The 24852-nt window shown below is 46.0% G+C and overlaps 2 protein-coding genes across 16 annotated transcripts in view; both read right to left on the minus strand.

Moving 5' to 3' along the window:
* Positions 1 to 10491, minus strand: part of GLE1 (GLE1 RNA export mediator) — a 42647-nt gene extending 32156 nt beyond the window's left edge. Inside the window, exons 1-2 of the mRNA XM_082468344.1 lie at positions 10292 to 10491; positions 3420 to 3641 (exon numbers count right to left, since the gene is read on the minus strand). Of these exons, the coding sequence (XP_082324470.1) occupies positions 3420 to 3641; positions 10292 to 10390 (321 nt within the window). The 5' untranslated portion in view covers positions 10391 to 10491. The remainder of the gene's footprint in view (positions 1 to 3419; positions 3642 to 10291) is intronic.
* Positions 10492 to 12407: 1916 nt separating this feature from the next.
* ODF2 (outer dense fiber of sperm tails 2) overlaps positions 12408 to 24852 on the minus strand; it is a 29951-nt gene continuing 17506 nt past the window's right edge. For 12 of the 15 annotated variants that reach the window (XM_082468322.1, XM_082468321.1, XM_082468314.1 and 9 more), the window contains 11 exons: positions 24719 to 24835; positions 23866 to 24051; positions 23241 to 23350; positions 21370 to 21505; positions 18938 to 19048; positions 18688 to 18792; positions 17497 to 17655; positions 16044 to 16144; positions 14398 to 14560; positions 13849 to 13974; positions 12408 to 13400 (listed from right to left, as the gene is read on the minus strand). In XM_082468322.1, coding sequence (XP_082324448.1) covers positions 13212 to 13400; positions 13849 to 13974; positions 14398 to 14560; positions 16044 to 16144; positions 17497 to 17655; positions 18688 to 18792; positions 18938 to 19048; positions 21370 to 21505; positions 23241 to 23350; positions 23866 to 24051; positions 24719 to 24835 — 1503 coding nt within the window. In that variant the 3' untranslated portion in view covers positions 12408 to 13211. Of the gene's footprint in view, positions 13401 to 13848; positions 14009 to 14397; positions 14561 to 16043; positions 16145 to 17321; positions 17656 to 18687; positions 18793 to 18937; positions 19049 to 21369; positions 21506 to 23240; positions 23351 to 23865; positions 24052 to 24718; positions 24836 to 24852 lie in introns of those variants that run through there. The other 3 variants (XR_014265479.1, XR_014265480.1, XM_082468320.1) reach the window with 3 other exon arrangements.

The following is a 24852-nucleotide window of genomic DNA, read 5'->3' on the forward strand; positions in this document are numbered from 1 at the left end:
GTTTTACATTTAAGTTCATGATCATTTTGAGTTAATTTTTATGTAAGTTGTAAAGTTTAGGCTAAAGTTCATTTTTGTGTCTATGATGTTCAATTGCTAGAAATATTTTTTAAAGACTAATATTTTAAAAGATGAAGTGTGAAATATAAACTAAAAAGTAAACTTTTTATGTATGTAATCATGCAGTCTTTCATAATATGAATAATCATCTCTGTCCTATATTATTTTTTAGGATTATTATTTACTGTACAATAAATTCTTTCTTATTGTGAATAACTCTTGCAAAGACATTTCTCCAAAGAAGATATACAAATGACTAATAAGCACATGAAAATATGCTCAACATCACTAATCATTTAGGGAAATGCAAATCAAAACCACAATGATACACTTCATGCCCACTAGGATGGCTTTCGTAAAACAAAACAAAATAAAAACAAACAAACAAAAACAACCCAGCAAATAACAAACATTAGCAAAGGTGTGGAGAAACTGAAACCCTTGTGCACTGCTAGTAGGAATGTAAAATGATACGGCTGCTGTGGAAAACAATATGATGGTGCCTCAAAAATTTAAACATAGAATTACCATATGATCCATCAATTCTACTTCTGGGTACATACCCCAAAGAATTGAAAACAGGTACTCAAACTAATACATACATGTACATGCGTATTCATAGCAGCACTAGTCACCAACAGCCAAAAGGTGGAAGCGAGCTAAACGTCCAGTGACAGATGAATGAATAAACAAAACGTGGTACATACAGTGGAATATTATTCAGCCTTAAAAGGAAGGAAATTCTGACACATGCAACAACATGGATGAACCTTGAAGACATTTATGCTAAGTGAAATAAACCAGTCACAAAATGACAAATATTACATGATTCCACTTATACGAAGTACCTAAAATGGTCAAATTCATAGAGACGGAAAGTAGAATGGTGGTTGTTAGGGACTGGGGGTAGGGGGAAATAAGGAGTTATTTATTTATTTATTTATTTTTGGCTGCGTTGGGTCTTCATTGCTGCGCGTGGCCTTTCTCTAGTTGTGGCGAGCGGGGGCTACTCTTCGTTGTGGCACACGGCCTTCTCATTGTGGTGGCTTCTCTTGTTGTGGAGCATGGGCTCTAGGTGCGTGGGCTTCAGTAGTTGTGGCATGCGGGCTCAGTAGTTGTGGCTCGCAGGCTCAGTAGTTGTGGCTCATAGACTTAGCTGCTCCGTGGCATGTGGGATCTTCCCACACCAGGGATCGAACCCATGTCCCCTGCCTTGGCAGGCGGATTCTTAACCACTGTGCCACCAGGGAAGTCCTGGAGTTATTGATTAATGAGTGTAGTGTTTTTAGTTTTGGATGATGAAAAAGTTCTGGAGATGTATAGTGGTGATGGTTACACAACACTATGAATGTACTTAATGCCACTGAATTGTACTCTTAAAAATGGTTAAATGGTAAATTTTATGTCATGAATATTTTACAATTAAAAAAAGGGTTTAAAATTTTTAAAAAAATGTTCATACCCTTTTATCTTTGACGCCAGTCAAATCATTTGGGCATTTATTTTAAGATATTAGCTAGAAGACATATTTTAAGATTAAAAACGGAAAAATCTCTCTGCAGAAAGTTTCTCAGGGGCTTCCCTGGTGGCGCAGCGGTTAAGAATCTGCCTGCCAATGCAGGGGACAGGGGTTCGAACCTTGGTCTGGGAAGATCCCACATGCTGCGGAGCAACTAGGCCCGTAAGCCACAACTACTGAGCCTGCGCATCTGGAGCCTGTGCTCTGCAACAAGAGAGGCCGCGATAGTGAGAGGCCCACGCACCACGATGAAGAGTGGCCCCCACTTGCCACAACTAGAGAAAGCCCTCGCACAGAAACGAAGACCCAACACAGCCATAAATAAATAAATTTTTTAAAAAAAGACTTATTGCCTGTTAAAAAAAATAAAATAAAATAAAAATTGTTGATGATTTAAAAAAAAAAAAAAAAGAAAGTTTCTCAGTGTAATATCTTTAAAAGCAATCAAATGGAAAAATATAAATGCTTAATAATAAAGGAGCAGTTTAATAAATTACAGGACATTACATATCCTCTAAGTAGACATTTACAAAGGTGGAAATAACGTGAACAAATAATTCAAATAGTTCATGAACAAAATAAAGTTAGGAAGGAAAAGCAGAACATGAAAGTGTACATACAATTTAATCATGCCAAGGTACAAGGATGCAGGCACATGAAACTGGAAAGGAGTAACTGATGACTGAAATGATGAAACCACAGGGAGATTTAACTTCTTCCTTTTGTTGAATTGATAATATATTTTCAGTAAACAAAAGTGTGCAGTGAGTATGAACAAAAAGAACAAAGAACTTTGTCTTTCGGAAGCTAAACGTGAAAAATGTAATCTCTACCTTTCTAAAGAGTTGCCTAGTCTTATTTTGCTGGCACAAAAATCTAAAACTTGAAAAAGCACAATAGTGCTTAGAAGTTTAGAAGGCTTTTTTTCTATTAACTCTTTACATTCTAGGCCAAATACTACTTGTTATACCTTACTTTGATCCAGAAAGGATTTAATGCAGCTTATAAAGGAACATAAAACATAACAACAGGACTTCCCTGGTGGTGCAGTGGTTAAGAATACGCCTGCCGGTGCAGGGGACATGGGTTTGAGCCCTGGTCCAGGAAGATTCCACATGCCGCGGAGCAACTAAGCCCATGCACCACAACTACTGAGCCTGCGCTCTAGAGCCTGCAAGCTACAACTACTGAAGCCCGCATGCCTAGAGCCTATGCTCTGCAACAAGAGAAGCCACTGCAATGAGAAGCCCGCACACCGCAATGAAGAGTAGCCCCCGCTCGTTGCAACTAGAGGAAACCCGTGTGCAGCAACTAAGACCCAACGCAGCCATAAATAAATAAATAAATACCTCTAGAGATACAAAGAAAGAGAAGAGCAGAGCAGAGCACCAGCAACAATTTAACTGTTTTAAGTGGGAGAAACAAAGGCAGGAACAAAATAGAGCCAAAAAGAAGGTAAAAACTCATACAGAAGCAACAATAAGGTATGTAAATCTAAGAGCAAGTATAAAATTTACTCTAAGCTTTCCAGCAGCCAACAACAAAAAGGGAGACCTTGTTGAGTTAAACAGATGCAATGCTCATGAGAAAAAACAATCCACTTGCCCATGAAATTAATTACTATTCTTGGTACTAAGAATAGAGAGGAATTTCTCTCTCTGGGTCTTCATAAAGAGAACGCTGGGTGATGTGGTCAACACTGTCGCTACAAACAGCTACAAGGATTCGAAGAAGCAACCATTATTTTCTCCAGAGTAAGGTCGCTGTAGTATGACAATGTTAAACACTTCAACTTTGCAGCCACCATTGTCTTTTGCCTTAAGTTGATCAAAAGCCTTACCTTGGTTCCATTTGGTGTTGCTGAGGAGGCTGGTGAGAAGGCAGGGTCTCTGACAGGAGATTTGGGAACAAATGAAGGTTGGTCGAGGGCTGAAGTAGATCTAGGGGATGTTGAAGTCTCAGAGGGAGGTGGGTTCTCTTGCATATGGGGTAGGACATGATCTACTACCCATCCAGAGTAAGAAGACAGCTTGGGAAGAGACATACATTCTTCTAAAACATCCTAGAGAGAAGAAGAAGGTTAAGCTCAACTTGCATGTCAACTGATCTAAGCAATCAAAAATAATTTTGTCCTTATAATCCACTACATGCTTTACTGAAAACCTAAGAAGGCCTAAATAAATATATACATACATACATACCAAAGACCCAAAGTAAATGTATTAACGATCAGAGATGAAGAGAAAGTACAGTAGCTTCTTTTTTTTTTTTTTTAGCTTATTTATTTATTTATTTTTTATTATTTATTTTTGTCTGTGTTGGGTCTTCGTTTCTGTGCAAGGGCTTTCTCTAGTTGTGGCAAGCGGGGGCCACTCTTCATCGCGGTGCGCGGGCCTCTCACTATCGTGGCCTCTCTTGTTGCGGAGCGCAGACTCCAGACGCGCAGGCTCAGTAGTTGTGGCTCACAGGCCCAGTTGCTCCGTGGCATGTGGGATCTTCCCAGACCAGGGCTCGAACCCGTGTCCCCTGCATTGGCAGGCGGATTCTCAACCGCTGCGCCACCAGGGAAGCCCCGTAGCTTCTTGATAATGACCTTGACTATTATCCTTATAGAGTATCAGACTAAATAACCCTAACTACAGAAAAAGGAACAATGCACAAAGATAGTCATTAAAGCAGATTTGAAAGCAATCTAAAATGTTGTAACAGAAAAGAACATGAAAGGAATTTTGAAGTAAACTATGGTATACACACTCGTGAATATTAGTCATTTAAAAATACCAACTGTGAATCCTATGTAAGGTTCAAATTTTTCCAGTTTTATTGAAAAATAATTGACATACACCACTGTAAAAGTTTAAGGCGTAAACACAATGGTTTGATTTATATATATTTTAAAATGATTAAATAGATTCAGTTAACAATATCCATCTTCTCATATAGATATAATCAAAAGAAAGAAAAAAGGAAAAAAAATTTCTTCTTGTGATGAGACTCTCAGCATGTACTCTCTTAACTTTCCTATATATGGTATAGCTGTGTTAGCTAACAGTCGTCAAGTTGCAGGTTACATCCCTAGTACTTACCTATCTTATAACTGGAAGTTTCTACTTTTTGACGACCTTACTCCATTTCCTCCTCCCCCAAGATTCAATTTTAAGTGAAAAAACAAGAGTATAAATAAATATGTCTACAATGATATAAAATAAATACAAATAAATACCCTAACAAATTTGAAGGAAATATACCAGAAGTTAAGCTTGGGTGATCAGTGACATATTTCTACTTGTTCTAATTTTCTGTATCTAATTTCTGAATGAACATGTTATACTTTTTAAAATGAAAATAAGCAAATAAAAAATAGGCATAGGAAAGTGGTTACGAGGGACTTCCCTGGTGGTGCAGTGGTTAAGAAGCCACCCGCCAATGCAGGGGACGTGGGTTTGATCCCTGGTCCGGAAGATCCCACATGCTGCGGAGCAACTAAGCCCGCGCACCACAACTACTGAATCTGCACTCTGGAGCCTGTGAGCCACAACTACTGAAGCCCGCGCGCCTAGAGCCCGTGCTCCACAACAAGAGAAGCCACCACAATGAGAAGCCCGCGCACTGCAGAGAAGGGTAGCCCCCCACTCGCAGCAACTAGAGAAAGCCAGCGCACAGCAACGAAGACCCAACACAGCCAAAAATAAATAAATAAATTAATTAATTAAAAAGAAAAGTGGTTACTGATATAAGAGCCAATGGCTTAAATAAAATAGGTTCTACGATATAAAGACCATAAAACAAGTCCCAGACGCTCTCCAATATGTGTGTGGAGTTGTTCAACTGTACCAGTTATCTATTATCTCTATATGTTTGGTGTACAGTGCTCTAAACCAAAGAAACGTATACTACTTAACTGTAGTTAAAGTATACAGCAAATTTTGGCTGAGAACTTTACTCAATGTCAGGAAAATATTATCAGGAAACATGGAAAAACAGTATAATAGTGTTAAGAGTCTTGAGTTTGAACTAGCCTTTCTTGGTTTGAATTCCATCTGTGTATTCCACTTACCTGTATAACCACGGGCAAATTACCTAACCTCTCTGTGCCTACGCTTCATTTCTTCTGAAATGGAATAATAGGGGATCTACCTCAAAACATTTGGGGAGAATTAAATGAGTAATAGATATAAAGAACTCAGCACAGTACCTGGCACATAATAACTACTCAAAAATCGCAAGCTATTATGTTACGTAAATCAGTGGTTCTCCAGCAGGGACAATTTTACTCCCCAGAAGACACTGGGTAATGTCTGGAGACATTTTTGGTTGTCACGACTGGGAGGATACTACTGGCATTTACTGGGTAGAGACCAGGGATGCTGTTTAACACCCTACAATGCCCAATACAGCAACAGCAGCCCCTACCACAAAGAGTTATCTGGCTGAGCCCCAAATGTCAATGATGCTGTGGTTGAGAACTACTGATCTAGAGTGTGTATACAATAAACACATATTCAACCCATGGGGAATAATCTAGACATAGAAGCAAACAGGCTGTATGCACACTTTATACAGTCACAAGGCTCATTTTAAAGACATATTGGAAATAATGTTGAGACAACAACTTTCTTTTTTAAACTGAAGTGTAGTTGATTTACAACGCTGTGTTAGTTTCTGGTATATAGCAAGGTGATTCAGATACACATACCTGAATATATATATAAGTACTTTTCCATATTCTTTTCATTATGGTTTATTACAGGATATTGAATATAATTCCCTGTGGTATGCAGTAGGGCCTTGTTGTTTATCTATTTTATATATAGTAGTCTGCTAATCCCAAACTCCTAATTTATCCCTCCCACCACCCCCTTTCCCCTTTCCTCTTTGGTAACCATAAATTTGTTTTCTATGCCTGTGAGTCTGTTTCTGTTTTGTAAATAAGTTCATTTGTGGGCTTCCCTGGTGGCACAGTGGTTAAGAATCTGCCTGCCAATGCAGGGGACACGGGTTCGAGCCCTGGTCCGGGAAGATCCCACATGCTGTGGAGCAACTAAGCCCGTGCGCCACAACTACTGAGCCTGCGCTCTAGAGCCCTCAAGCCACAGCTACTGAGCCCATGTGTCACAACTACTGAAGCCCACGCACGTAGAGCCCATGCGCTACAACTACTGAGCCCGTGTGCCACAACTACTGAAGCCCATGCGCCTAGAGCCCGTGCTCTGCAACAAGAGGAGCCACCACAATGAAAAGCCCACGCACCACAATGAAGAATAGCCCCCACTCGCCGCTACTAGAGAAAGCCCATGCGCAGCAATGAAGACCCAACGCAGCCAAAAAAAAAAAAAAAAGTTCATTTGTATCATATTTTAGATTCCACTTGTGGTATCATATGGTATTTGTCTTTCTCTTTCTGGCTTACTTCACTTAGTCTGGTAATGTCTAGGTCCATCCACGTTGCTGCAAATGGCATTATTTCATTCTTTTTATGGCTGAGTAGTAGTCCATTGTATACATATACCACATCTTCTTTATTCATCTGTCAATGGACATTTAGGTTGCTTCCATGTCTTGGCTATTGTAAATAGTGCTACTAAGAACACTGGGGTGCAGGTATCTTTTCAAAAGGGAAGCCTCATACACTGAGGTGCAGTGTATGAGGCTTCCCTTTTCTCCACATCCTCTGCAGCATTTATTATTTGTAGACTTTTTAATGATGGCCATTCTGACCAGCGTGAGGTGGTACCTCAGTGTAGTTTTGATTTGCATTTCTCTGATAATTAGCGATGTTGAGCATCTTTTCATGTGCCTATTGGCCATCTGTATGTCTTCTTTGGAGAAATGTCTTCTGCTAATTTTTGGAATGGGTTGTTTGTTTTTGTTATTGAGTTGTACGAGCTGCTTGCATATTTTGGAAATTAAGCCTTTGTCGGTTTCATCACTTACAAATATTTTCTCCCAGTCTGTAGGTTGTCTTTGTTTTGTTTATGGTTTCCTTTGCTGTGCAAAAGCTTGTAAGTTTGATTAGGTCCCATTTGTTTATTTTTGCTTTATTTCTATTGCCTTGGAAGACTAAGAAAACACTGCTATGATTTATGTCAGAGAATGTTTTGCTTATGTTTTCCTCTAGGAGTTTTATGGTGTCATGTCTTATATTTAAGTCTTTAAGCCATTTTGAGTTTATTTTTGTGTATGCTGTGAGGAAGTGTTCTAACTTCATTGATTCATGTGCAGCTGTCCAACTTTCCCAACACCTTTCTGAAGAGACTGTCCTTTCTCCATTGTATATTCTTGCCTGCTTTGTTGAAGATTAATTGACTGTAGGTGTGTGGGTTTATTTATGGTCTCTCTATTCTGTTTCATTGATCCATATGTGTTTTTGTCCCAATACCACGCTGTTTTGATTACTGTAGCTTTGTTGTATTGTCTAAAGTCTGGGAGGCTTATGCCTTCAGTTTTGTCCTTTTTCCTTAGGATTACTTTGGCAATTCTGGGTCTTTTGTGTTTCCATATAAATTTTAGGATTACTTGTTCTAGTTCTGTGAAAAATGTCGTGGGTAATTTGATAGCGATTGCAATAAATCTGTAGATTGCTTTGGGTAGTATGGCTATTTTAATAATATTAATTTTTCCAATCCAAGAGCATGGGATATCTTTCCATTTCTTTGAATCATCTTCAATTTCCTTTCCTTTATCAGTGTTTTACAGTTCTCAGAATATAAGTCTTTCACCTCCTTGGTCAGGTTTATTTCTAAGGTTTTTTTTGGGGGGGGCGGAATGTGACTTTAAAAGGGTTTGGTTTTTTTTTTTTAACTTTCCGTTTCTGATATTTCATTGTTAGTGTAAAGAAATGCAACAGATTTCTGTATGTTAATCTCATATCCTGCTACCTTGCTGAATTTATTTATCAGTTCTAGTAGTTTTTCTGTGGAGTCTTTAGGGTTTTCTATAGATAGTACCATGTAATCTGCATATAATAACAATTTTACCCCTTCCCTTCTGATTTGGATACCTTTTTATTTATTTCCCTTGTCTGACTGCTGTGGCTAGGACTTCCAATTCTATATTAGATAGCAGTGGTGAGAGGGGGCATCCTTGTCTTGCTCCAGATTTTAGCAGGAAGGGTTTCAGCTTTTCACCACCACTGAGTATTGTGTTGGCTGTGGGTCTGTCCCACAATAAAAGTAGCTTTATTTGTCCCATAATAAAAGTAGCTTTTATTATGTTGAGATATGTTCCCTCTATACTCACTTTGGGAAGAGTTTTTATCATGGAAGGATGTTGAATTTGAGACAACTTTTTACTCTTTCTTTACGCCAAAATAAATTCCACGAGCAAAGTTTCAAATGTAAAAAATAAACCCATACCCATAAAAAACACCATCAACGGAGAAAACAATTTCAACTGACAAACTAGAAAAAAAGATGCAATATATATCACAGATAAAGGAATATTATCCCTAATACATAAAGAACTTATAAAATATTGGCAAAACCCCAATAGAAAAATGAGCAAAAAACATAAACTGGCAAATATACACACACAAGGTTACAAGTAGTGGATCAGACTCACTGAATAAAATAGGAACCCATGAGGATACTGATATAAACAATTAAACAGAAGGAACCCATGAGGATTCTGATATGAATAATTAAACGGAAGAGAAAAGAAAGCTCTTCCTTACAGTAGAATGCCAGCTAACAAATGTAGGAATGGTAGCTATAAAGAAACACCATTCGTCTACATCACAGAAAAGACTGATTCAGGAAGAAATCACCAATAAATGCTAAGGGTGGAGGTTTGATAAGAAAAAAATATTTTGGTGTAATCTTGGACTACCTCCCAACAAAATACTAAGAAGTTACAAAAGGGAAAATGATGAATTTTAAGTGAATTTTACGTGGAAATATCTGGAAGTTACCACTGTAACCAAGTGATCAAGGTGAGCATCACCAGTGTTGGGATGGGCTGAAGCATCTATGTGTGACTGATGTGACTTACTGAGAGCACAGCATCATTTCTGTGGTATTCCTGCCAAGAATGCATAACCTGAGTTTACACCATACAGATTCATGCTGGAATTCATCCTATAGAATGTAAGGTATGTATTCTTTAAAACCGTCAAAGACATAAAGACAGAAATGCTTTAGAAGTGTTTCCCATTTAAGTCTGAAGAGACAAGACATCATACCTGGAGCTAGATTACCAGCAACTCGGGAAGAGAAGCTATGCCTTAACTGTCTCTATATTCCCCCACCTGCGCGGTCTAGTACAGGGCTTTGCGTATCTTAGATGCAGTGACCAAGCCCCCATTAAAGTTCCCAGGTCCGTCCAACGTCGTCTAAAAATTTGGTCATTTCACTGGCAGCAATAGGTTAGGTCCTGTTAACCGTTCACCGCTAAATCTGGATCTCCTAACACAAGAGACGCGCAGTAACCTAACTGACCCTGAGAGGCCAGGATTGCTTTGACAACATAGGCGCAGGCACCTAACGCCAGCTGCGGGGAGCAATGAAGCCTTCAAAGAGCACCTCTGAAGGGGCGCTCCACGGAAGGCTAGAATAGGCGAGAGACGGTGATGCACACACGAGTCAAGCAGCAAACCCGGGCTGTTACAAGAACGCACGGGTTCCCTGGCGCAGGACATGCCAAGAGCTAGGGAAAAGCAGAGTCCCGTGTCGAGGGGCAGGAAGAACCACCGCCCCCTTTGGGGCCACTGCTCACCTCGCCCCGCAGCAGCCAATCGCGGTGGTAGCAAAGGTGACCTTTGTCAGACCTGCGCAGCGCCTGCAGGGTCTCCCAGCAGCGACCCTCGGAAGGCATGGCCTGCCCCGCTACAGTTCTCCAGGGGCGCCGCTTGGTACAAAACAAGTCCTCGAATCAGCCGCCCGGAAACAGGTGCTCGCTTCCGCTTCCGGGGCGCACACGTAGCGGCGCAGTTCAACCCCGCCCCTAACGGCTGCATGGCCCCGCCTCCGGCGCTGAGCCCGCCCACCAACGCGCCTGCGCACAGGGCTTGGCCCGAGGCTCGTTCCCTTGCAGGGACCTCCGACCTGGGGGATTTAGAAGGCTGGGCCTTCCAGGTTGCAGAAAACTGAAAAGGTATTGATGAGCATGTGGAGAAATTGGAACCCTCAAACATACGCTGCCAGTGGGACTCTAAAATGGGGCAACTCCTGTGGAAGACAGTCTGGCAGTTCATCAAAAGGTTAAAGAGGGACTTCCCTGGCAGTGGTTAAGACTCTGCGCTTCCACTGCAGGGTGCGCGGGTTCCATCCCTGGTCGGGGAATTAAGATCCCGCCTGCCTGCGGCCAAAAATAAAGTTACCATTAACCCAGCAGTTCTACTAAATATATACGCAAAAGAAATGTGTCCACAAAAAACTGGTAGAATATTGAATTACTTATAACAGACAAAAAATGGAAACACATGTGTTCGTCAACCAATGAGTCAATAAAATATGGTGTATCCACACAATGTAATATTATTGGGCCATAAAAATGAAGTACAAATACATGCTATGAAATGAACCTTGAAAACATCATGCTGAGTGAAAGAAGCCAGTCACAATATGGTATGATTTATGTGAAATGTCCAGAGTGACAAAGCCAGAGAAACAAAGAGACTGTTAGTGGTTGCCAGGGGCTGGGGGGAGGGGAATGGGGAGCAGCTGCTAATGGTATGGGTTCCACTGGGGTGTGATGAAAATGTTCGAGAATTAGATAAAGGTGGTGGTCGCACAACTTTGAATATACTAAAAGCCACTGAATTATACACTTTAAAAGAGTGAATTTTATGTGAATTATATCTCAGTAAATGAAATGTTCACCATTGCCTGAGGCCAGCTTTAACTAGGATCTTTTAACTTTGGACCCTTTTGCCCATTTCATGGGATCTCAGTCTGACACAGAAAGGAAAACTGTCGAGTTTGAAGCAATATAAACATTTTCCACAAACTCTCTGGACTTTTTGGAATACAACATTTTACAAAGAAAAATAGAACGCTCTTGGGAGAATCCCAGCAATGGACCGGAAAAGAGGTGTTTCCCACATCATCATTACAAATAGCAGAACCCTGCACTGAGGAGGTTTTCATTAGTTTGACAAAAACAAGAATAATGGGATATACGGAAATGTATGCACATTGGTGTAAGTTTGCCAACTGTCTTTTCTTAGGAAGAGCTTTCATACACTGTATGAAAGTTCAAGTCCATTTATGTTTAGGGTGTGAAAATAGGCTTGGTTTTGTGGCAGTGGTAGCTGGTAGTAGTGATTTCAGTGAACTTCCTTGGCAAAATCAAAAGCTGGAAATAAAATTAAAAACCAAACAAACAAAAAAACCCAAAACATTAAAAGCTGGAAACTACGAATGTCTCCAAAACGGGGGGGGGGGGGATGGGGGGCGGGGGCGGTTCTGGTAGTGAAATCCAGATGCCTGGGTGGGAGCCATTGCTTTTGAGGACATAGGGGAGTTCTTGGACTTGGGTTACAGTGGCTGAGAGAGGACCAGACTGGATCACCCAGAGGTCAGTACCAGCATAGTATACCAAATTTGTTCTCTTCTCTCTGAAGAATTTTCTTTTCTTTTAAATACAGGAAAATGTGAAGAGAACAAAAATAGCCCATAATCTTATCATTCAGAAAGCAGTTAACATTAAAAAAATAGTAGTACATACACATCCCATCTTCCTCCTAACAGCTAAAGTAGTCTGCCCTCACACACTGAGCAGTGCCTTTCAGTGCGTCTCCTCCAGGCCTTTCATGGGATTGTAAGTGAAAGCGCACAAAGGAGAAAGAGCCAACCTGGCCAAAATGAAATGAAGAGTCTCACGCACCAAGTCCTTTAAAAACGTTTACTGGCTCTCCTGCAGCATTTTACTGAATCATTTTTAGAAGAGGGCTGGGGTGGGTAAAGGAAATCATCCGATGGAGCCTTAAATATTGATTATAAAAGCTTTTTGTAAAACAATGCACATGTTTCAAGAATAAATGCATTCCACAGATACAAACCTGGCAAAGAGAAAAATCAATGAGATTGGGATTGTACTTTTACAAGGCGAACTGGACATAAGCCCTCGAGTGTCTATTGGCAAGTGCGTGAGGGCAAGTGGCCTTGAGGAAACTTGGCCAGGAGAGGTTTCCACTGGGCTTGGGAGGCGAGCACCTTGGGGAAAACACCGTACCCATGAAATAAGGAAAACAGCAAGTGAACATGAGGAGCGGTGAGGACCTCTGGCGAACAGCTCCTGCTGGTTCAGGTCAGGGAAAACTCAAGAGAGAGTCCTAAAAAGAAGAGAGGTGTAAGGGAACTGGAGGCCAAGTCCAGTCCAAACATCCTCTTGGGGAAGGAATGAGCAAAGTCACGGTGAGTTAAAATCTGACCCTAATAGTAGTAACTTTAAGGCCTGTCAGGGTAATTAAAAACTTCCGTCAGGCGATGCTATCAGAGAGGAGAGAACTAAGTGGGTTCTGCTTCATCCCCTGCTGCTTCAGGCACTTTTCTGGAGCTAGTAGCTAAGACAAGATCCTGAACATACTTCATCACAGGACGAGAAAGGAAACCAACAGGCTTTCCGGGTATGGCTTAGCAACGCCTCAGTTCCCACGGCATCCATCCGAGCTCCTAGCCCAAGAGTGGCCGCCTTAGGCAGGAGGAGACCGGGAGCGGATGGGAGAGCTCGTTAGGTAGGAAGTGTAGGGACCATCCCCAAACACGTTGGCATAGGACGACTTGAGGAACTGGACGTAGTTCTGCATGCTGCGGTTCGTGCTCTCCGACTGCTCCAGGCGGTCTTTCAGGTCTTGCAGGCGGCTCTGGTAGCGGCGGTCAGCCTAAGAGGAGAAACGGGGCCAGGGCCAAGTGTGTGTGACATCCAGAACAGACAAACCCATAGCGACAGAGACATTATTAGTGGTTGCCAGGGGTTGAGGGCAGGGGAATGGGAGTGGCTGCTAATGGGTAATTTTCTTTCTGAAAATATTCTAAACCTGGATTGTGGTGATAACGGCACAACACTGAATATACTCAAAACCACTAAATTGTGCAATTTAAATGAGAGAATTTTACGGTAAATGCTGTCTTAACAAAACTGTTAATAAAAAAGGGGATTGGCCTGGGATATCCTGAAGGGATGGGAAAGTGATGCGAGAAAAATAAAACCATGTCATATTCATAAAAACAACAAAACATCTTGCCCTGCAGGCGCCAGGAAGCTCAGATCTCAACCCACTCCCTTCTTGTCTGCTCCTACCCCATCCTCCCACCCCCAGCCCGACTCACATCGTCCCGGCTCCGCCGGAGCTGGCTGAGTTCAGTCTTGGTCCTGCTCAGCTGGGTCTCAAGGTCCAGGATTTTGTTCTGGGCTGCTCGCTCCTTGGAGGCTGCGTGCTCCTTGGTTTGTTCCACCTGCCCAAAAGGCACAGAGGTGGGGCTGGCTTACCTGGCATGGGGAACACCTGGTAAAGAGAAGGCTGGGCCGCTCCCACTAACTGGTCTCGCTGCGGACAATTCTCTGGAGCCTCAGGGCAGGAGCAAACTATGGGGACAACTTCTGCAACCCCGCTTTACCTGCCCTTTTCCAACGCTCCATGAGTCATCACCTAAGACGTGGTACACCTGTCTGAGGCCCACTCAGGCAGCAATCAAAGGAGCAGTTGTGAAAAAAGTGCCAAGTCCTTTACAATAATTGCTCACTTGATCCTTATGATGATTTCATGAGGCAGGTACTACTTCTATATGCCCATTTCTCAGATGGAGAGATAGGCTCAGAGAGGTTAGGCGATTTGTCCAAAGACACAGAGATAGGTTAGTAATAGAATTGAGACTGACCTGCCTCCTGGCATCTTCAATGGCGCTCTCCAACTGCCTCGCCAGCGTCCCACATTCCCGGGTTTTCTCCTCTAGTCGCAGCTGGGACTGGTGGATTGCCTCCTCCCTCTTGGCAATCACCTGTAGGAACTCGATATTCTGGGCACTGGTCGCCTCCAGTTTCCTAGGTGACAGCATTCAATCAGATCCTGCTCGTCCCCCTACCTGTCCTGTTCCACACAGCTGGGGGCTGCCAGCCACCCCGGGCTGGGGTTCTCATCACACCAAGAATCTCCAGGGAACAACAGGAATAAACCAAAGAAATCTGCTGAGCAGCAAGGCGGCAAGGAGCTGTACGAAGAGTGGGAGAAGCACAGACTGACCGCGGCTGTGCTAAGTCTGTATGTCATCACGTGTAATGTGACAACTTGCGGCTCAGGCAGGTGGGTTCCACCATGATCCCCACTTTACAGATGAAGAAACTGAGCTGAAGAGAGGTGAAGTCATTGGCTGAGGCCAGCACAGCTAGCACGTCTGTCACCGAAACCCACGCGCTCAACTTCTTCTGTTCACTGTTGCCTCCCTCAGCAAAGGGACTTCAGCTGGACCACTCAACATCATACATGACCAGCCATGGGGCAGCAGTGACCACCCCGTGTGTACACATGGTCCCCACTGCACTTCCAGAGCACCTTCCAATTTAAGGAGCTCTGCAAGTCCTGCTGAATCCAGCTACATCTTCGAGGCCAGCAGAGTAGAGGTGGAGCCCAGGGAAGACCACCTGCTTTAAGTCCCTGCTGGCAGGCTGTGTGAGCCACCTGGGCCAGTTACAGCCTCCTGGGACCCCAAGCCTTTCATCTCTGAAAACTGAGGCTCCAGCCCTCATTTTACAGACGCTAAAAGCCCTGGAGGAAGACAGTCTAAGTCGCAGCTTTGCCAAGTACCAGCTATGTGACCTTGGGCAAGTCACTTAACCTCTCCCGGAGGTCAGCTTCCTCACATCTAAAATACCAACTCGTATATACGAACCTATATGGTGCATTTTTGCATACCGGGTAATGTGCTAAGCGCTTTGAGGATTATCTCATGGAGGACTCACGATAACCCCATGAGCTGGATTGTTATCCCTACCTTGGTCCCTTTCTCAAGATGAGTAAACAGAGTTCAAAGGGTGAAATGACTTGCTCAAGATCACAGTGCAGGTTAAGTGGCCAAGCTGGGACCAAGGGCCAGAGCTTCTGATTCCAAAACGTGTCCTCATTACCCGACTGCTTCCAACAGTCCGTGAGGAACAGGGAAGAACAGATCAGAAAGGTCTTGGGAAGGACGATCGGGAACAAAGAGCAGAATGGGGGGAGGCCCCCACTGCAGCCTCCTGGCCCTGCCGGTTTGCTGGGACGAAGCGTGCCTTTCTGATAGGTGATGCCTATGGATGGTCTGATCTTGATCACACTGTTACGGAGCGTCCCCCCTGGTCGGAGACCACCTTCCTCTCTCCCACAACGCTTACCACTGCAATGGAAGCAGCTTTTCCTCTAAGGTCTGCCTAGTACCTTCCAGGGCCTTGAGTCCCTCAAACACTTCTGCACACTAAGCCCAGAGCAGCTAAGTGGCTGAAAGTCTCAGGTCCTAGGAAGAGGACAGAGATGGGACCAAGTGCCTCTAACCTCTCCAGTTCATCCACCTTCAGACTCAGCTGTTTATTTTCCTTCTGGGAAGCCTGATGTTTCTCTCTCGCCATCTCCAGCTTGTCCCCCTGATGTTCGATCTAAAATGACAGGAACACAGACTGGTTTACGAAAGAACTTCCCAGTACAGCCCTCCCTTCTCCCTGTGACCTGTCATCCACACCCAGGAGAAAGGCACACTGCCCTCAGCAGGCATCTGAGTCTCAACGCACAACCTGGAGGAGAGGGGAGAGATGGGACAGGTTAGGCCCGACCCCCGAGACTGAAGGCTTTCCCGCGCCGAGAGAAGCCAGCTTCGATCCTGAAGAGCCACGACGACACTTCCTTGATCAGGAGAGGCCAGTCAGTGGGATCTGGGTGGACGTGAGGAGGCAGAAGCAGACGGCAGGCCTAACTGGCCCACATGACACACCACGGAGCTTTACCGAGGATGTTGTTGGGACCGCTGAGTTCATTCTTCTTAACTGGGGACAAATGCAGGCAAGGCCACGGAAAATCTACTGAATCCTTCAGGCTGGCAAGTTTGAGAAGTTATCCAGAAGGCTGCTTTCTGCAGAAGCCTCAGACGTCTGGGCCTGAAAGGCCCTGAGAACGCTCAGGTTCAAGAGAAGCCTAGTGATTTAAGAGTGCTGAGAACCTGGGCTTGGGAACCAGACAGAGCTGGCTGGGTTCCAATCCCTGTTGACAAGTATTAGCTCTGTGACCTCAGGCAATGACTTCTCCTCTCTATGCCCTGGGCTGCTTTCTATAAAACGGGGAAAATAAGACCCCTTACAAAGTTCCTGGGAGAATTCAGTCAGGGAATGCTGGAGCACCGAGCACGTGCTCAAACAATGGTAGCTACTTTCACTGGTACTACAAGGAAGCAGGTTAAGAGGGGGGAAGGGTCTTGCCCAAGGTCACAGTGCAGACGAGAGGCATAGCATTTCTTCCTCTCTTAGACACCGTAGGCTTGGTTCCAGTAACCCAGAGGCAGACTGCTTCTGGTAGAAAGGAAGTCCTCTTTCAGGACCCCTAGCTCAGGCAAGGGGTCTGTTAAGACTACGGAAAGGCAGCTAAAGCAAGAGAAAGATGGAAAAAAAGAAAACCTATGGCTTGGTGTCTGCTGGTGGCGCATGGCTGAGGGCAGCAGCGGAGCGTGAAGGGCAGAGGCCGGCGGAGACTTGGAGCCCTCAGGGGGCAAGAGCAGGAGGGCCCGGTAGCTCCAATCGAGTGGCGGCTCCTATGACTACAATCACTTGGTGCAAACACAAGGCATTTGGCACACCAGACTTTTATTTCACAGCACTGATGATAGCTCACTCCTCTGAGAAAGCGGCAGCCAAGAAAAAGGAAGTGGTCCTCCCTGGGGCGGGGTGGGGCGTGCAGCTCATCTTGGTAAGCGGGCCCCTGCTCGGGCCAGTTCGTGGGAACCTTTCTGCCAGTCCCTTACCCGGCTGCGCAGGTCTGATATGATGGCTGTGAGGTCGATATTCTTCCTCTCATAGCCCTGCAGCTGGTCTTGGCACTCTGCCAGCTTAGCCTCGGTGATCTTGAGAATATCAGGCAGCTGCTGCAGGTCAGCCAGCTGGGACTGGAACTGCCTCCGCGCCTGGAGTGGGAGAGAGGGGCCCGCCGTTGGGAAGGGCCTGGCTGCTGAAGAGGCCAGGCAGAGTGCTTTGGATTTAGGGCAGGGCCGCCCTCAGTCCCCAGAAAGGATCCTGAAAGATCCACGGGCAGAAGTGCGGCCTCCCTGCAGGCCACTGAGGGTGTCTAGCTCTTCTCTGGGGGGACACACTTGGCCCTGACTGGCCACTTGAGCCTGCCACTCCTTCAGTCATTGAAGAATAATGGCAACCACGTAGCAGACTCCAGGACCCAGGCATTACTCATTAAATTCATACAACAACCTATTAAGTAGGTGCTGGTATCCCCATATAAGGACGCTGAGGATCAAAGGATCATTTGCCCATGGTCACTCAGCTACAAATTGGCAGAGCCAGGATTCAAGTCTAGTCTAACCTCAAAGCCCCTAGGAAGGCAATCACGATGCTCTAGGTCAGAGGGAAAGCTACGACCTATCTGTTCTTAGTCCATCCTTGTATTAACGAGGGGCCTGAGGACTAGAGAGAGGCAGTGACTTGCCCAAGGTTATGCAACAAGTTAATGGCTGAGCCTGGACTCAATCCATCTCCAGGGTTACTATTAAGATGACCCCTTTGCTTCTAGAGAGCCAAGTCGTCCCTAGAAGAATAAGGCTCTTTGGGGAAGGGGACAGGAGGAACACTTTTTTGGTTGGCACAAAATAAAGACACCACACAGAATGAAATAGGCACAGCTAAGGCCTGGCAGATCTGTGGATTTGAATCCACTTGGATGTTCCAAGCAGGGGAAATTTTTTTTGAGGAAAGTGAAGAAAGAAGGAAACAAGGATGAGAAAGAGGGATAACGAGGAAGCAGGAGAGAAGGAAGAGATGAGACGAGGAAGGAGAGACTACGTACACGGTAGAGTGGACCAGCCCAGCAATAAGAACCTTCATGAATCTCTGTCACCCACATCAGAGAGGGCCAATGACAAACAAGAGGGACAGACTGACAGACATGGGACTGGGTAGGGGAAGAAGGCGAGCAAGGGGAGCAGTACCGTTTCAATCTCTTTGTTCATCTCATCTTTAAGGATCTTGTTCTCTTTGTCACAGCGTTCCAGCTGGGCAGCCACTTCATCAGCCTCCAGTCTGGTCTTCATCACCTGGGGACCAACAAAGCATCGGGCCATCTTGGGCAGAGCCAAGTTTTGGTGAAAAACACCTTCCCAGGAGAGGCCTTATGGTGAATCTCCATCCCAGCCTGCTGGGAGGCGCTGCCCTGGCAGGCTTGGCACCTGAGAGGCCTACCTGACTCTTATAGTTGTCAATCATTCCCTCGTAGTTCTTAACCGATGCCTTCAGCTGCTGAACCTCAACGTGCGCCTGGTTGAGTTTCTCCTCCATCGGGGCGAAGCTAGCCTAGAAGGGATGGCTCGTCGGTAACCAGCGGGAAGGTTCCGGAGCAGGTGGCCATCCCAACCCCAGCTCCTACTCCGAGGGGCCAGCAAAGGGAAGCCCCACCTACTCAAACCCACGCCAGCAGTTTTCCTCAGAGAGGCACCAGGGCAGGATTCCTGATAAGACCAACTCAAGTGAATACAGATGCAAATAAGAGACTCCTATGTTTTTTGTTCTTATTACAAAAGCAGTACATTATGGGGGAATTCCCTGGTGGTTCAGTGGTTAGGACTCGGCACTTTCACGCCGGGGGCCCGGGTCCAGTCCCTGGTTAGGGAACTAAGATCCCACAAGCCTTGTGGCTTGGCCAAAAAAAAAAAGAGCACTACATTATCACTAAAGAAAAGGGATATAAAACCAAGAAAAATGAATCATGATGCCTTATTATATGGCTATATATTGATAACTGTGTAGCTATTTTATTTTTTCCAGTAAGAATGGGATTATGATATACTTACTGCCTTGCAATGAACTTTTTCAATTAACAAGTAAGTTGGGAACTACTTCTCTCATCAATGAATGTTCTCCTACAACCCAAATGCTCACCTTAGCAGATGGGACAAAATAAATCACGGTATCTCAATAAAATAATAAGCAATCATTTAAAAGAAAGAGATAAAGCAAAAAAAAAAAAATCTAAAAAGATATCCATGGAATATGGTTGAAGGAGAAAAGCGAGCTGCAGAATAATGGCTGGATGAATGGATGTGCATGTGTTTGAATGTGTATGTGAGTATCAGGGGAAAAAACTGGAAAAATACACATCTACGGTTAACAGAGACCTTCACTTCTCTATAACATTTCTGTGATGTTTTCAACTTTCACTACGAGCATATTTTACCTTTGTAATGATAACAGCTAGGAAAATACACTTCTACAATCATTTTGAACAGTCACACTGTGTTTCACCACACAGACATACCATACTGCAACCAATACCCCAGCTAATTGTTAGACATGGGGGTTGTCTGTCATTTATCCAACAATCGCACTACAACAAATGAGATACTACTATACTCCCACCAGAGTGGCTAAAATGAAGAAGATGGACAATACCAAGTGTTATCTCACATATCCCTGATGGGAGTGGAAATCTGTACAACTGCTTTACTATTTGGTGACATCTACCAAAGCTGAATTTGTGTATATCACCTGATGACCTGGCATTTCTATTATACTTCAAGGTATAGAAACTGTAAAAATACACCAAATATATGCACCAAAAGAGGTACAAGGGTGTTCTACAACCCAAATGTCCATCTACAGTAGAATGGATAAACACATCGTGGTACATTCATACACTGCACTGCACTGAGAATGATGAACTGCCACACAGGACATGGATAACTTCCACAAACTTAATGCTGAGTAAAAGCCATAAAGGCCAGGCACAAAGTTCAAAACCAGGCAAACTAATCTGTGGTGACAGAAGTCAGGATAACCGTGCCCTTGGCAGGGGGTGTCTGTAACTAGGCAAGGTCACCGGGGTGCTGGTTTTAAGGTTCAATCAGGGTGACTGATGGACAAAGTTAAGTTCATTTTGTGTACCTTTCTGTATTATATTTCCTCAAAATCAATTTTACTTAACAAAAATCAGTAATAAATAAATAAATAAATAGATCCAGATGTTATTGCCCAGATCAACTAAAAACCAAGATCAAACCTGGCTCTGCAACATCTACCTCTTTTCGTTTGCCTCTCGCCCTCGGTGTGCTGGGAGGGTGTAGAGGGAGTGGTCAAGAGCTAGTGGTTAGAGCCCCAGAGTCAGACTGAGGTTCAAATCCCAACTCCAACGCTTCCAAGGGCAAAATTTTGGCAAGAAACTTAAACTCTCTCTAAGCTTCAGTTTCCTTATTCTGTAAAGTAGCGACAATAATTACACTACTGGGAGGTTAAAGTGAGAATTAATGCATGTGAAGGGGCCCAGCAGTGCCCCAGGAGAGTCAATGTTAACCTCAAAGTCAGGTCCATCTCACGTGCACGGGCTGACTGTCATGCTAAGCACTTCACATGCATCACCACCTTCTCACAAGGACCTCATTTCCTCCCGCTGAGGAAACTGCAGCAACACAGGAGGAAACGTCCCGTTCAGGTCCTGCAGCTCTAAGAGGCAGAGTCACGACTTGAATCGGGGTCTTTCCGACTCCAGAACAAGCCCTCTTATCACACTGCTGCCTCCAGGCCCTCTGAAGGCCCCGGTGGTCATCTCTGGGGCCCAACCAGGAGTACCACCAGCCTCTGCTCTCCACCCAACCGTCCTGGTCCCGGCTCTCACTACCGACCTTCAGCCTCTCATTCTCTAGCTTGAATGCGGAATACTCGGCAGTCTGCCGGTGTAGTCTCTCCACCAGGCTGTCCCGGTCTTCCCGCATCTTCTCCTCCAAGGTTTGTTGTTGGTTTACAAGATCTGTCACCCGGCTGGAAGGTCACAAAGTGAAAGCAGACAGAATCAATTCCACAGGTTGTGAGCAGCCCGGGAGTTGGTATGGAGTAGGGCCAAGTGTTCCTACCCAGGTCACCCATGTCTCTCTTCTTGGCACCCTGCCTGCTCCCCAGTCTCCACCCCGAGGAGCAGCTGCCCTGCCACTGCCGCCTGTGGCATTCCCAGGTATCCCACTTCGTATTAACAGCCTTTTAAGATTTGTCTCCCATACCACCCCCTCCCAGAAGCCTTCTCTGTTCTGATCCTCCCGTGAGGCTGAGACACTCCCTGAAGACAATGGCCAGAAGACGCAGTCCCTCCCCAGCTCCCCACGGCACCCCCTGGATCTCTTAACCTATTAGGAACTGAAGTTAGGACAGAACTCGCAGGCCCAGTGGTCAGGGATAACCCCAGGCACCCGTCTCCCTCAGACACATATTACACTGGGGTTCTGTCTCCCCCAGGAGAGGGCAGGTGCCACGAGCAATAACAAGGCACATGCTTCCCTTGGTCCCTTCCCCTACCCGCAGGCCCTCAGCAGGGCTATAATCCAAGAATAGAGACTGAGGAGAGGAGCACTGGGGCTCTGGACTGTAGACCCACCTGATACTGCAGAACCTTTGCACAGTGTATTTTCAGTATTGATAAATTACAGTTCACCACTCAGCAAATATTTAGTGAGTACTGACTAGGCCCAAGCAAACACCTTGTATTGGTTTACCGGCAAACTTACGCAACTTTATTTTTTAATTTTTAATTTTTAAAATTTATTTATTTCATTTATTTATTTTTGGCTGCATTGGGTCTTCGTTGCTGCTCACGGGCTTTCTCTAGTTGTGGTGAGCAGGGGCTACTCTTCGTTGCGGTGCGCGGGCTTCTCATTGCGGTGGCTTCTCTTGTTGCGGAGCACAGGCTCTAGGCGCGCGGGCTTCAGTAGTTGTGGCACGCGGGCTCAGTAGCTGTGGTTCATGGGCTCTAGAGCGCAGGCTCAGTAGTTGTGGCACACGGGCTTAGTTGCTCCGTGGCATGTGGGATCTTCCCAGACCAGGGCTCGAACCCGTGTCCCCTGCATTGGCAGGCAGATTCTTAACCACTGCGCCACCAGGGAAGTCCAATGCATTTGTTTTTTTTACTGCTGTAGCCCTCAAGGCCAACACATAGCCTGTTATATAGTAGATGCTTGATAAGTATCTTTAAATGAATGATCACATGACTATAGCTGACTCTGAGAATGGTCACTGTTGACAGTTCACCAGTGGCAAGAAAGGTATGAGTTCAGTAAGCTTCAACTTGAGGCCACTTTTGCCCCCTACTCCCAGGCCATACCTCTGACCTACTGACTGGTGGACAAAACGACTGAGAGAAGACAGAGGGATTACCAGCTGCCCCGTGCCCCAAGGACAGGAAGGAGGATACCAGCGTGCCTGTGCCCATTTCCCATGCTGTGCAGACTGGGGCCCAGCTCAAGCCCAGGTGTGAGCAGAGAAGGCCCCTGCATAGTGCCTGCCGGGGGGTAGGACGCTGGGGCGGGGGCTGGAGCCAGGACACAGGGTCCAACCAGAAGGCCGACCCCAGGGCCGCCCACAGCTCAGTCCGATGTAGCCCCTGACCAGAGGAGACCAGATGGCAGCCGTGTGAGCGACGTGAGCTGTCGCGGGTTGCCTGGCGCCGTGCACTAGCACACCCCCCTCCTCCCATCGGCCCACACGCCCTCTCCTAACACAGACATACTCATTCAGGACAATAATTTCCAGCTCGAGGTCCCCCTTGTCTTTCACAACTTGGTTGTAGCGGCTCCTCCATGATTCCAGAGTGGATAAAGCTTCAGCAACATAAAGATCCTGGGAACATGGGACAGAAGGGCCCATCAGCCTGGTGTCACCGCTGAAGCCAAGCGAGCTGGGAGTCACCCCAGGTCACCCCTCACCCTGATAACTTCAACCTCACTCCTGCAATTCCTTCCTAGAAGCACTGAGAGTGAAGCGGGAGCCCAGCTGTTGCTTTTCAGTTTCCAGCATCCCACGCGCCCTGACTGCAAATCCTTCCTTAACCGTCATTCCCACCCACAATATGGATGCGGTTAAAATGTCCCACAAACCCTCCACTTGTCTCCAGCCAGCTGCCCACCCCCATTGTCATCCTTTTACCCATTTACTGCCCCCCCACCTCTCCCTCCACCCAGCCAGCAGTCCTCCCAGCTCATTCACCCTTTCCACTGCCATCTTCCTCTCCGTTCGCCCGCCTGGCCACCTCTATTCAGCTTTTCGCCTCGCCCTGCTCAAAGCAGCCATCCACCGGCAGCCAACCCACCCCCGACGCTTCACCGTGGGCCTGCCCTTCTCGGGGAGGCGGCTACCTTGTCAGCAAGCTGCACGTGCAGCTGCTCAGCGTACTCCTCACTCTTCTCAGCTCGTTCCTTCTGGGCTCGGATGGCCCTCTTCAAGGACTCTTTGTCTCGTTCTCCCTTCTGCTTCAGTTCCTTCAGCTGCTCCATGATGGCCTCCACTTCCGCCTTGTGCTGGTTTCCGCTGCGCTCCAGGTTCTGGGAGAGGACGGCCCGGGAGCAGGTGCGGGGAGAGGGACAAGGATGAGGGAGAGACGGAGGAGAGAGACAAGCAAGGCCGGGAAAGGGCAAGGCAGAGAGCAGAGGTGAGAGGGGACGAGCAAAAAGAAGGAATGAGGGAGAGAGAAGTCAGGTCAACCGCGTGGAGGCTTAAAGCTCCCCCAGTGCAGAGCAGAGATGAAGGCCCTTCCCAGCTCCCCGTAGCACCTCTCCCATTACTGAACCCACTGGGGTCTTAGTGTTAAGATAGAACTCTTCTGGAATCCTTCCTTGAACTCAGCATAGTGGTCAGAGATATTCCTCAGTCACTCAGCAGAGCTGTGACCTCAGAAGGTCCCTGGCTCAAAGATGCAAGCAAGCTGCATTTGAGCCCACCCCCTACCCCACGGGTAGTTATGAGAACTGAAGGCCTAAGGGATTAAGTGATTGGCTCAGGGGCATGGCACCCAATTGGTCACTGCTGGGAAGGGCACCCAAGACCCTCAGGGTCCACTGCTCTTGCCACTGGCTCAGAGTGCTTTGGCAACGGCGGCCCCGTAAACCTTTAGGGCAAAGCCTTCCTGAGCGTGAGAGCCTTGGCCAGGCCACTGCCCTTGACTGCCAGGCCCCGCCCCCTCCCTTCCCCACCTGTGGGGCTGGCAGGTACCTTGATCTGCATGCACAGGCGACTGTTCTCTGCCTCTTTGCACCGAAGCTGTGCCTGCAAATGCCCACGCATGGTCTCCATGGACTTCGAAAGCTCAGATGCAGTCTTCGCTTGAGCCTTTGGAGAGACGGAGA

The sequence above is a fragment of the Balaenoptera physalus genome, assembly GCF_965194825.1.
Source record: "Balaenoptera physalus genome assembly, chromosome: 7".
Classification (NCBI taxonomy): domain Eukaryota; kingdom Metazoa; phylum Chordata; class Mammalia; order Artiodactyla; family Balaenopteridae; genus Balaenoptera; species Balaenoptera physalus.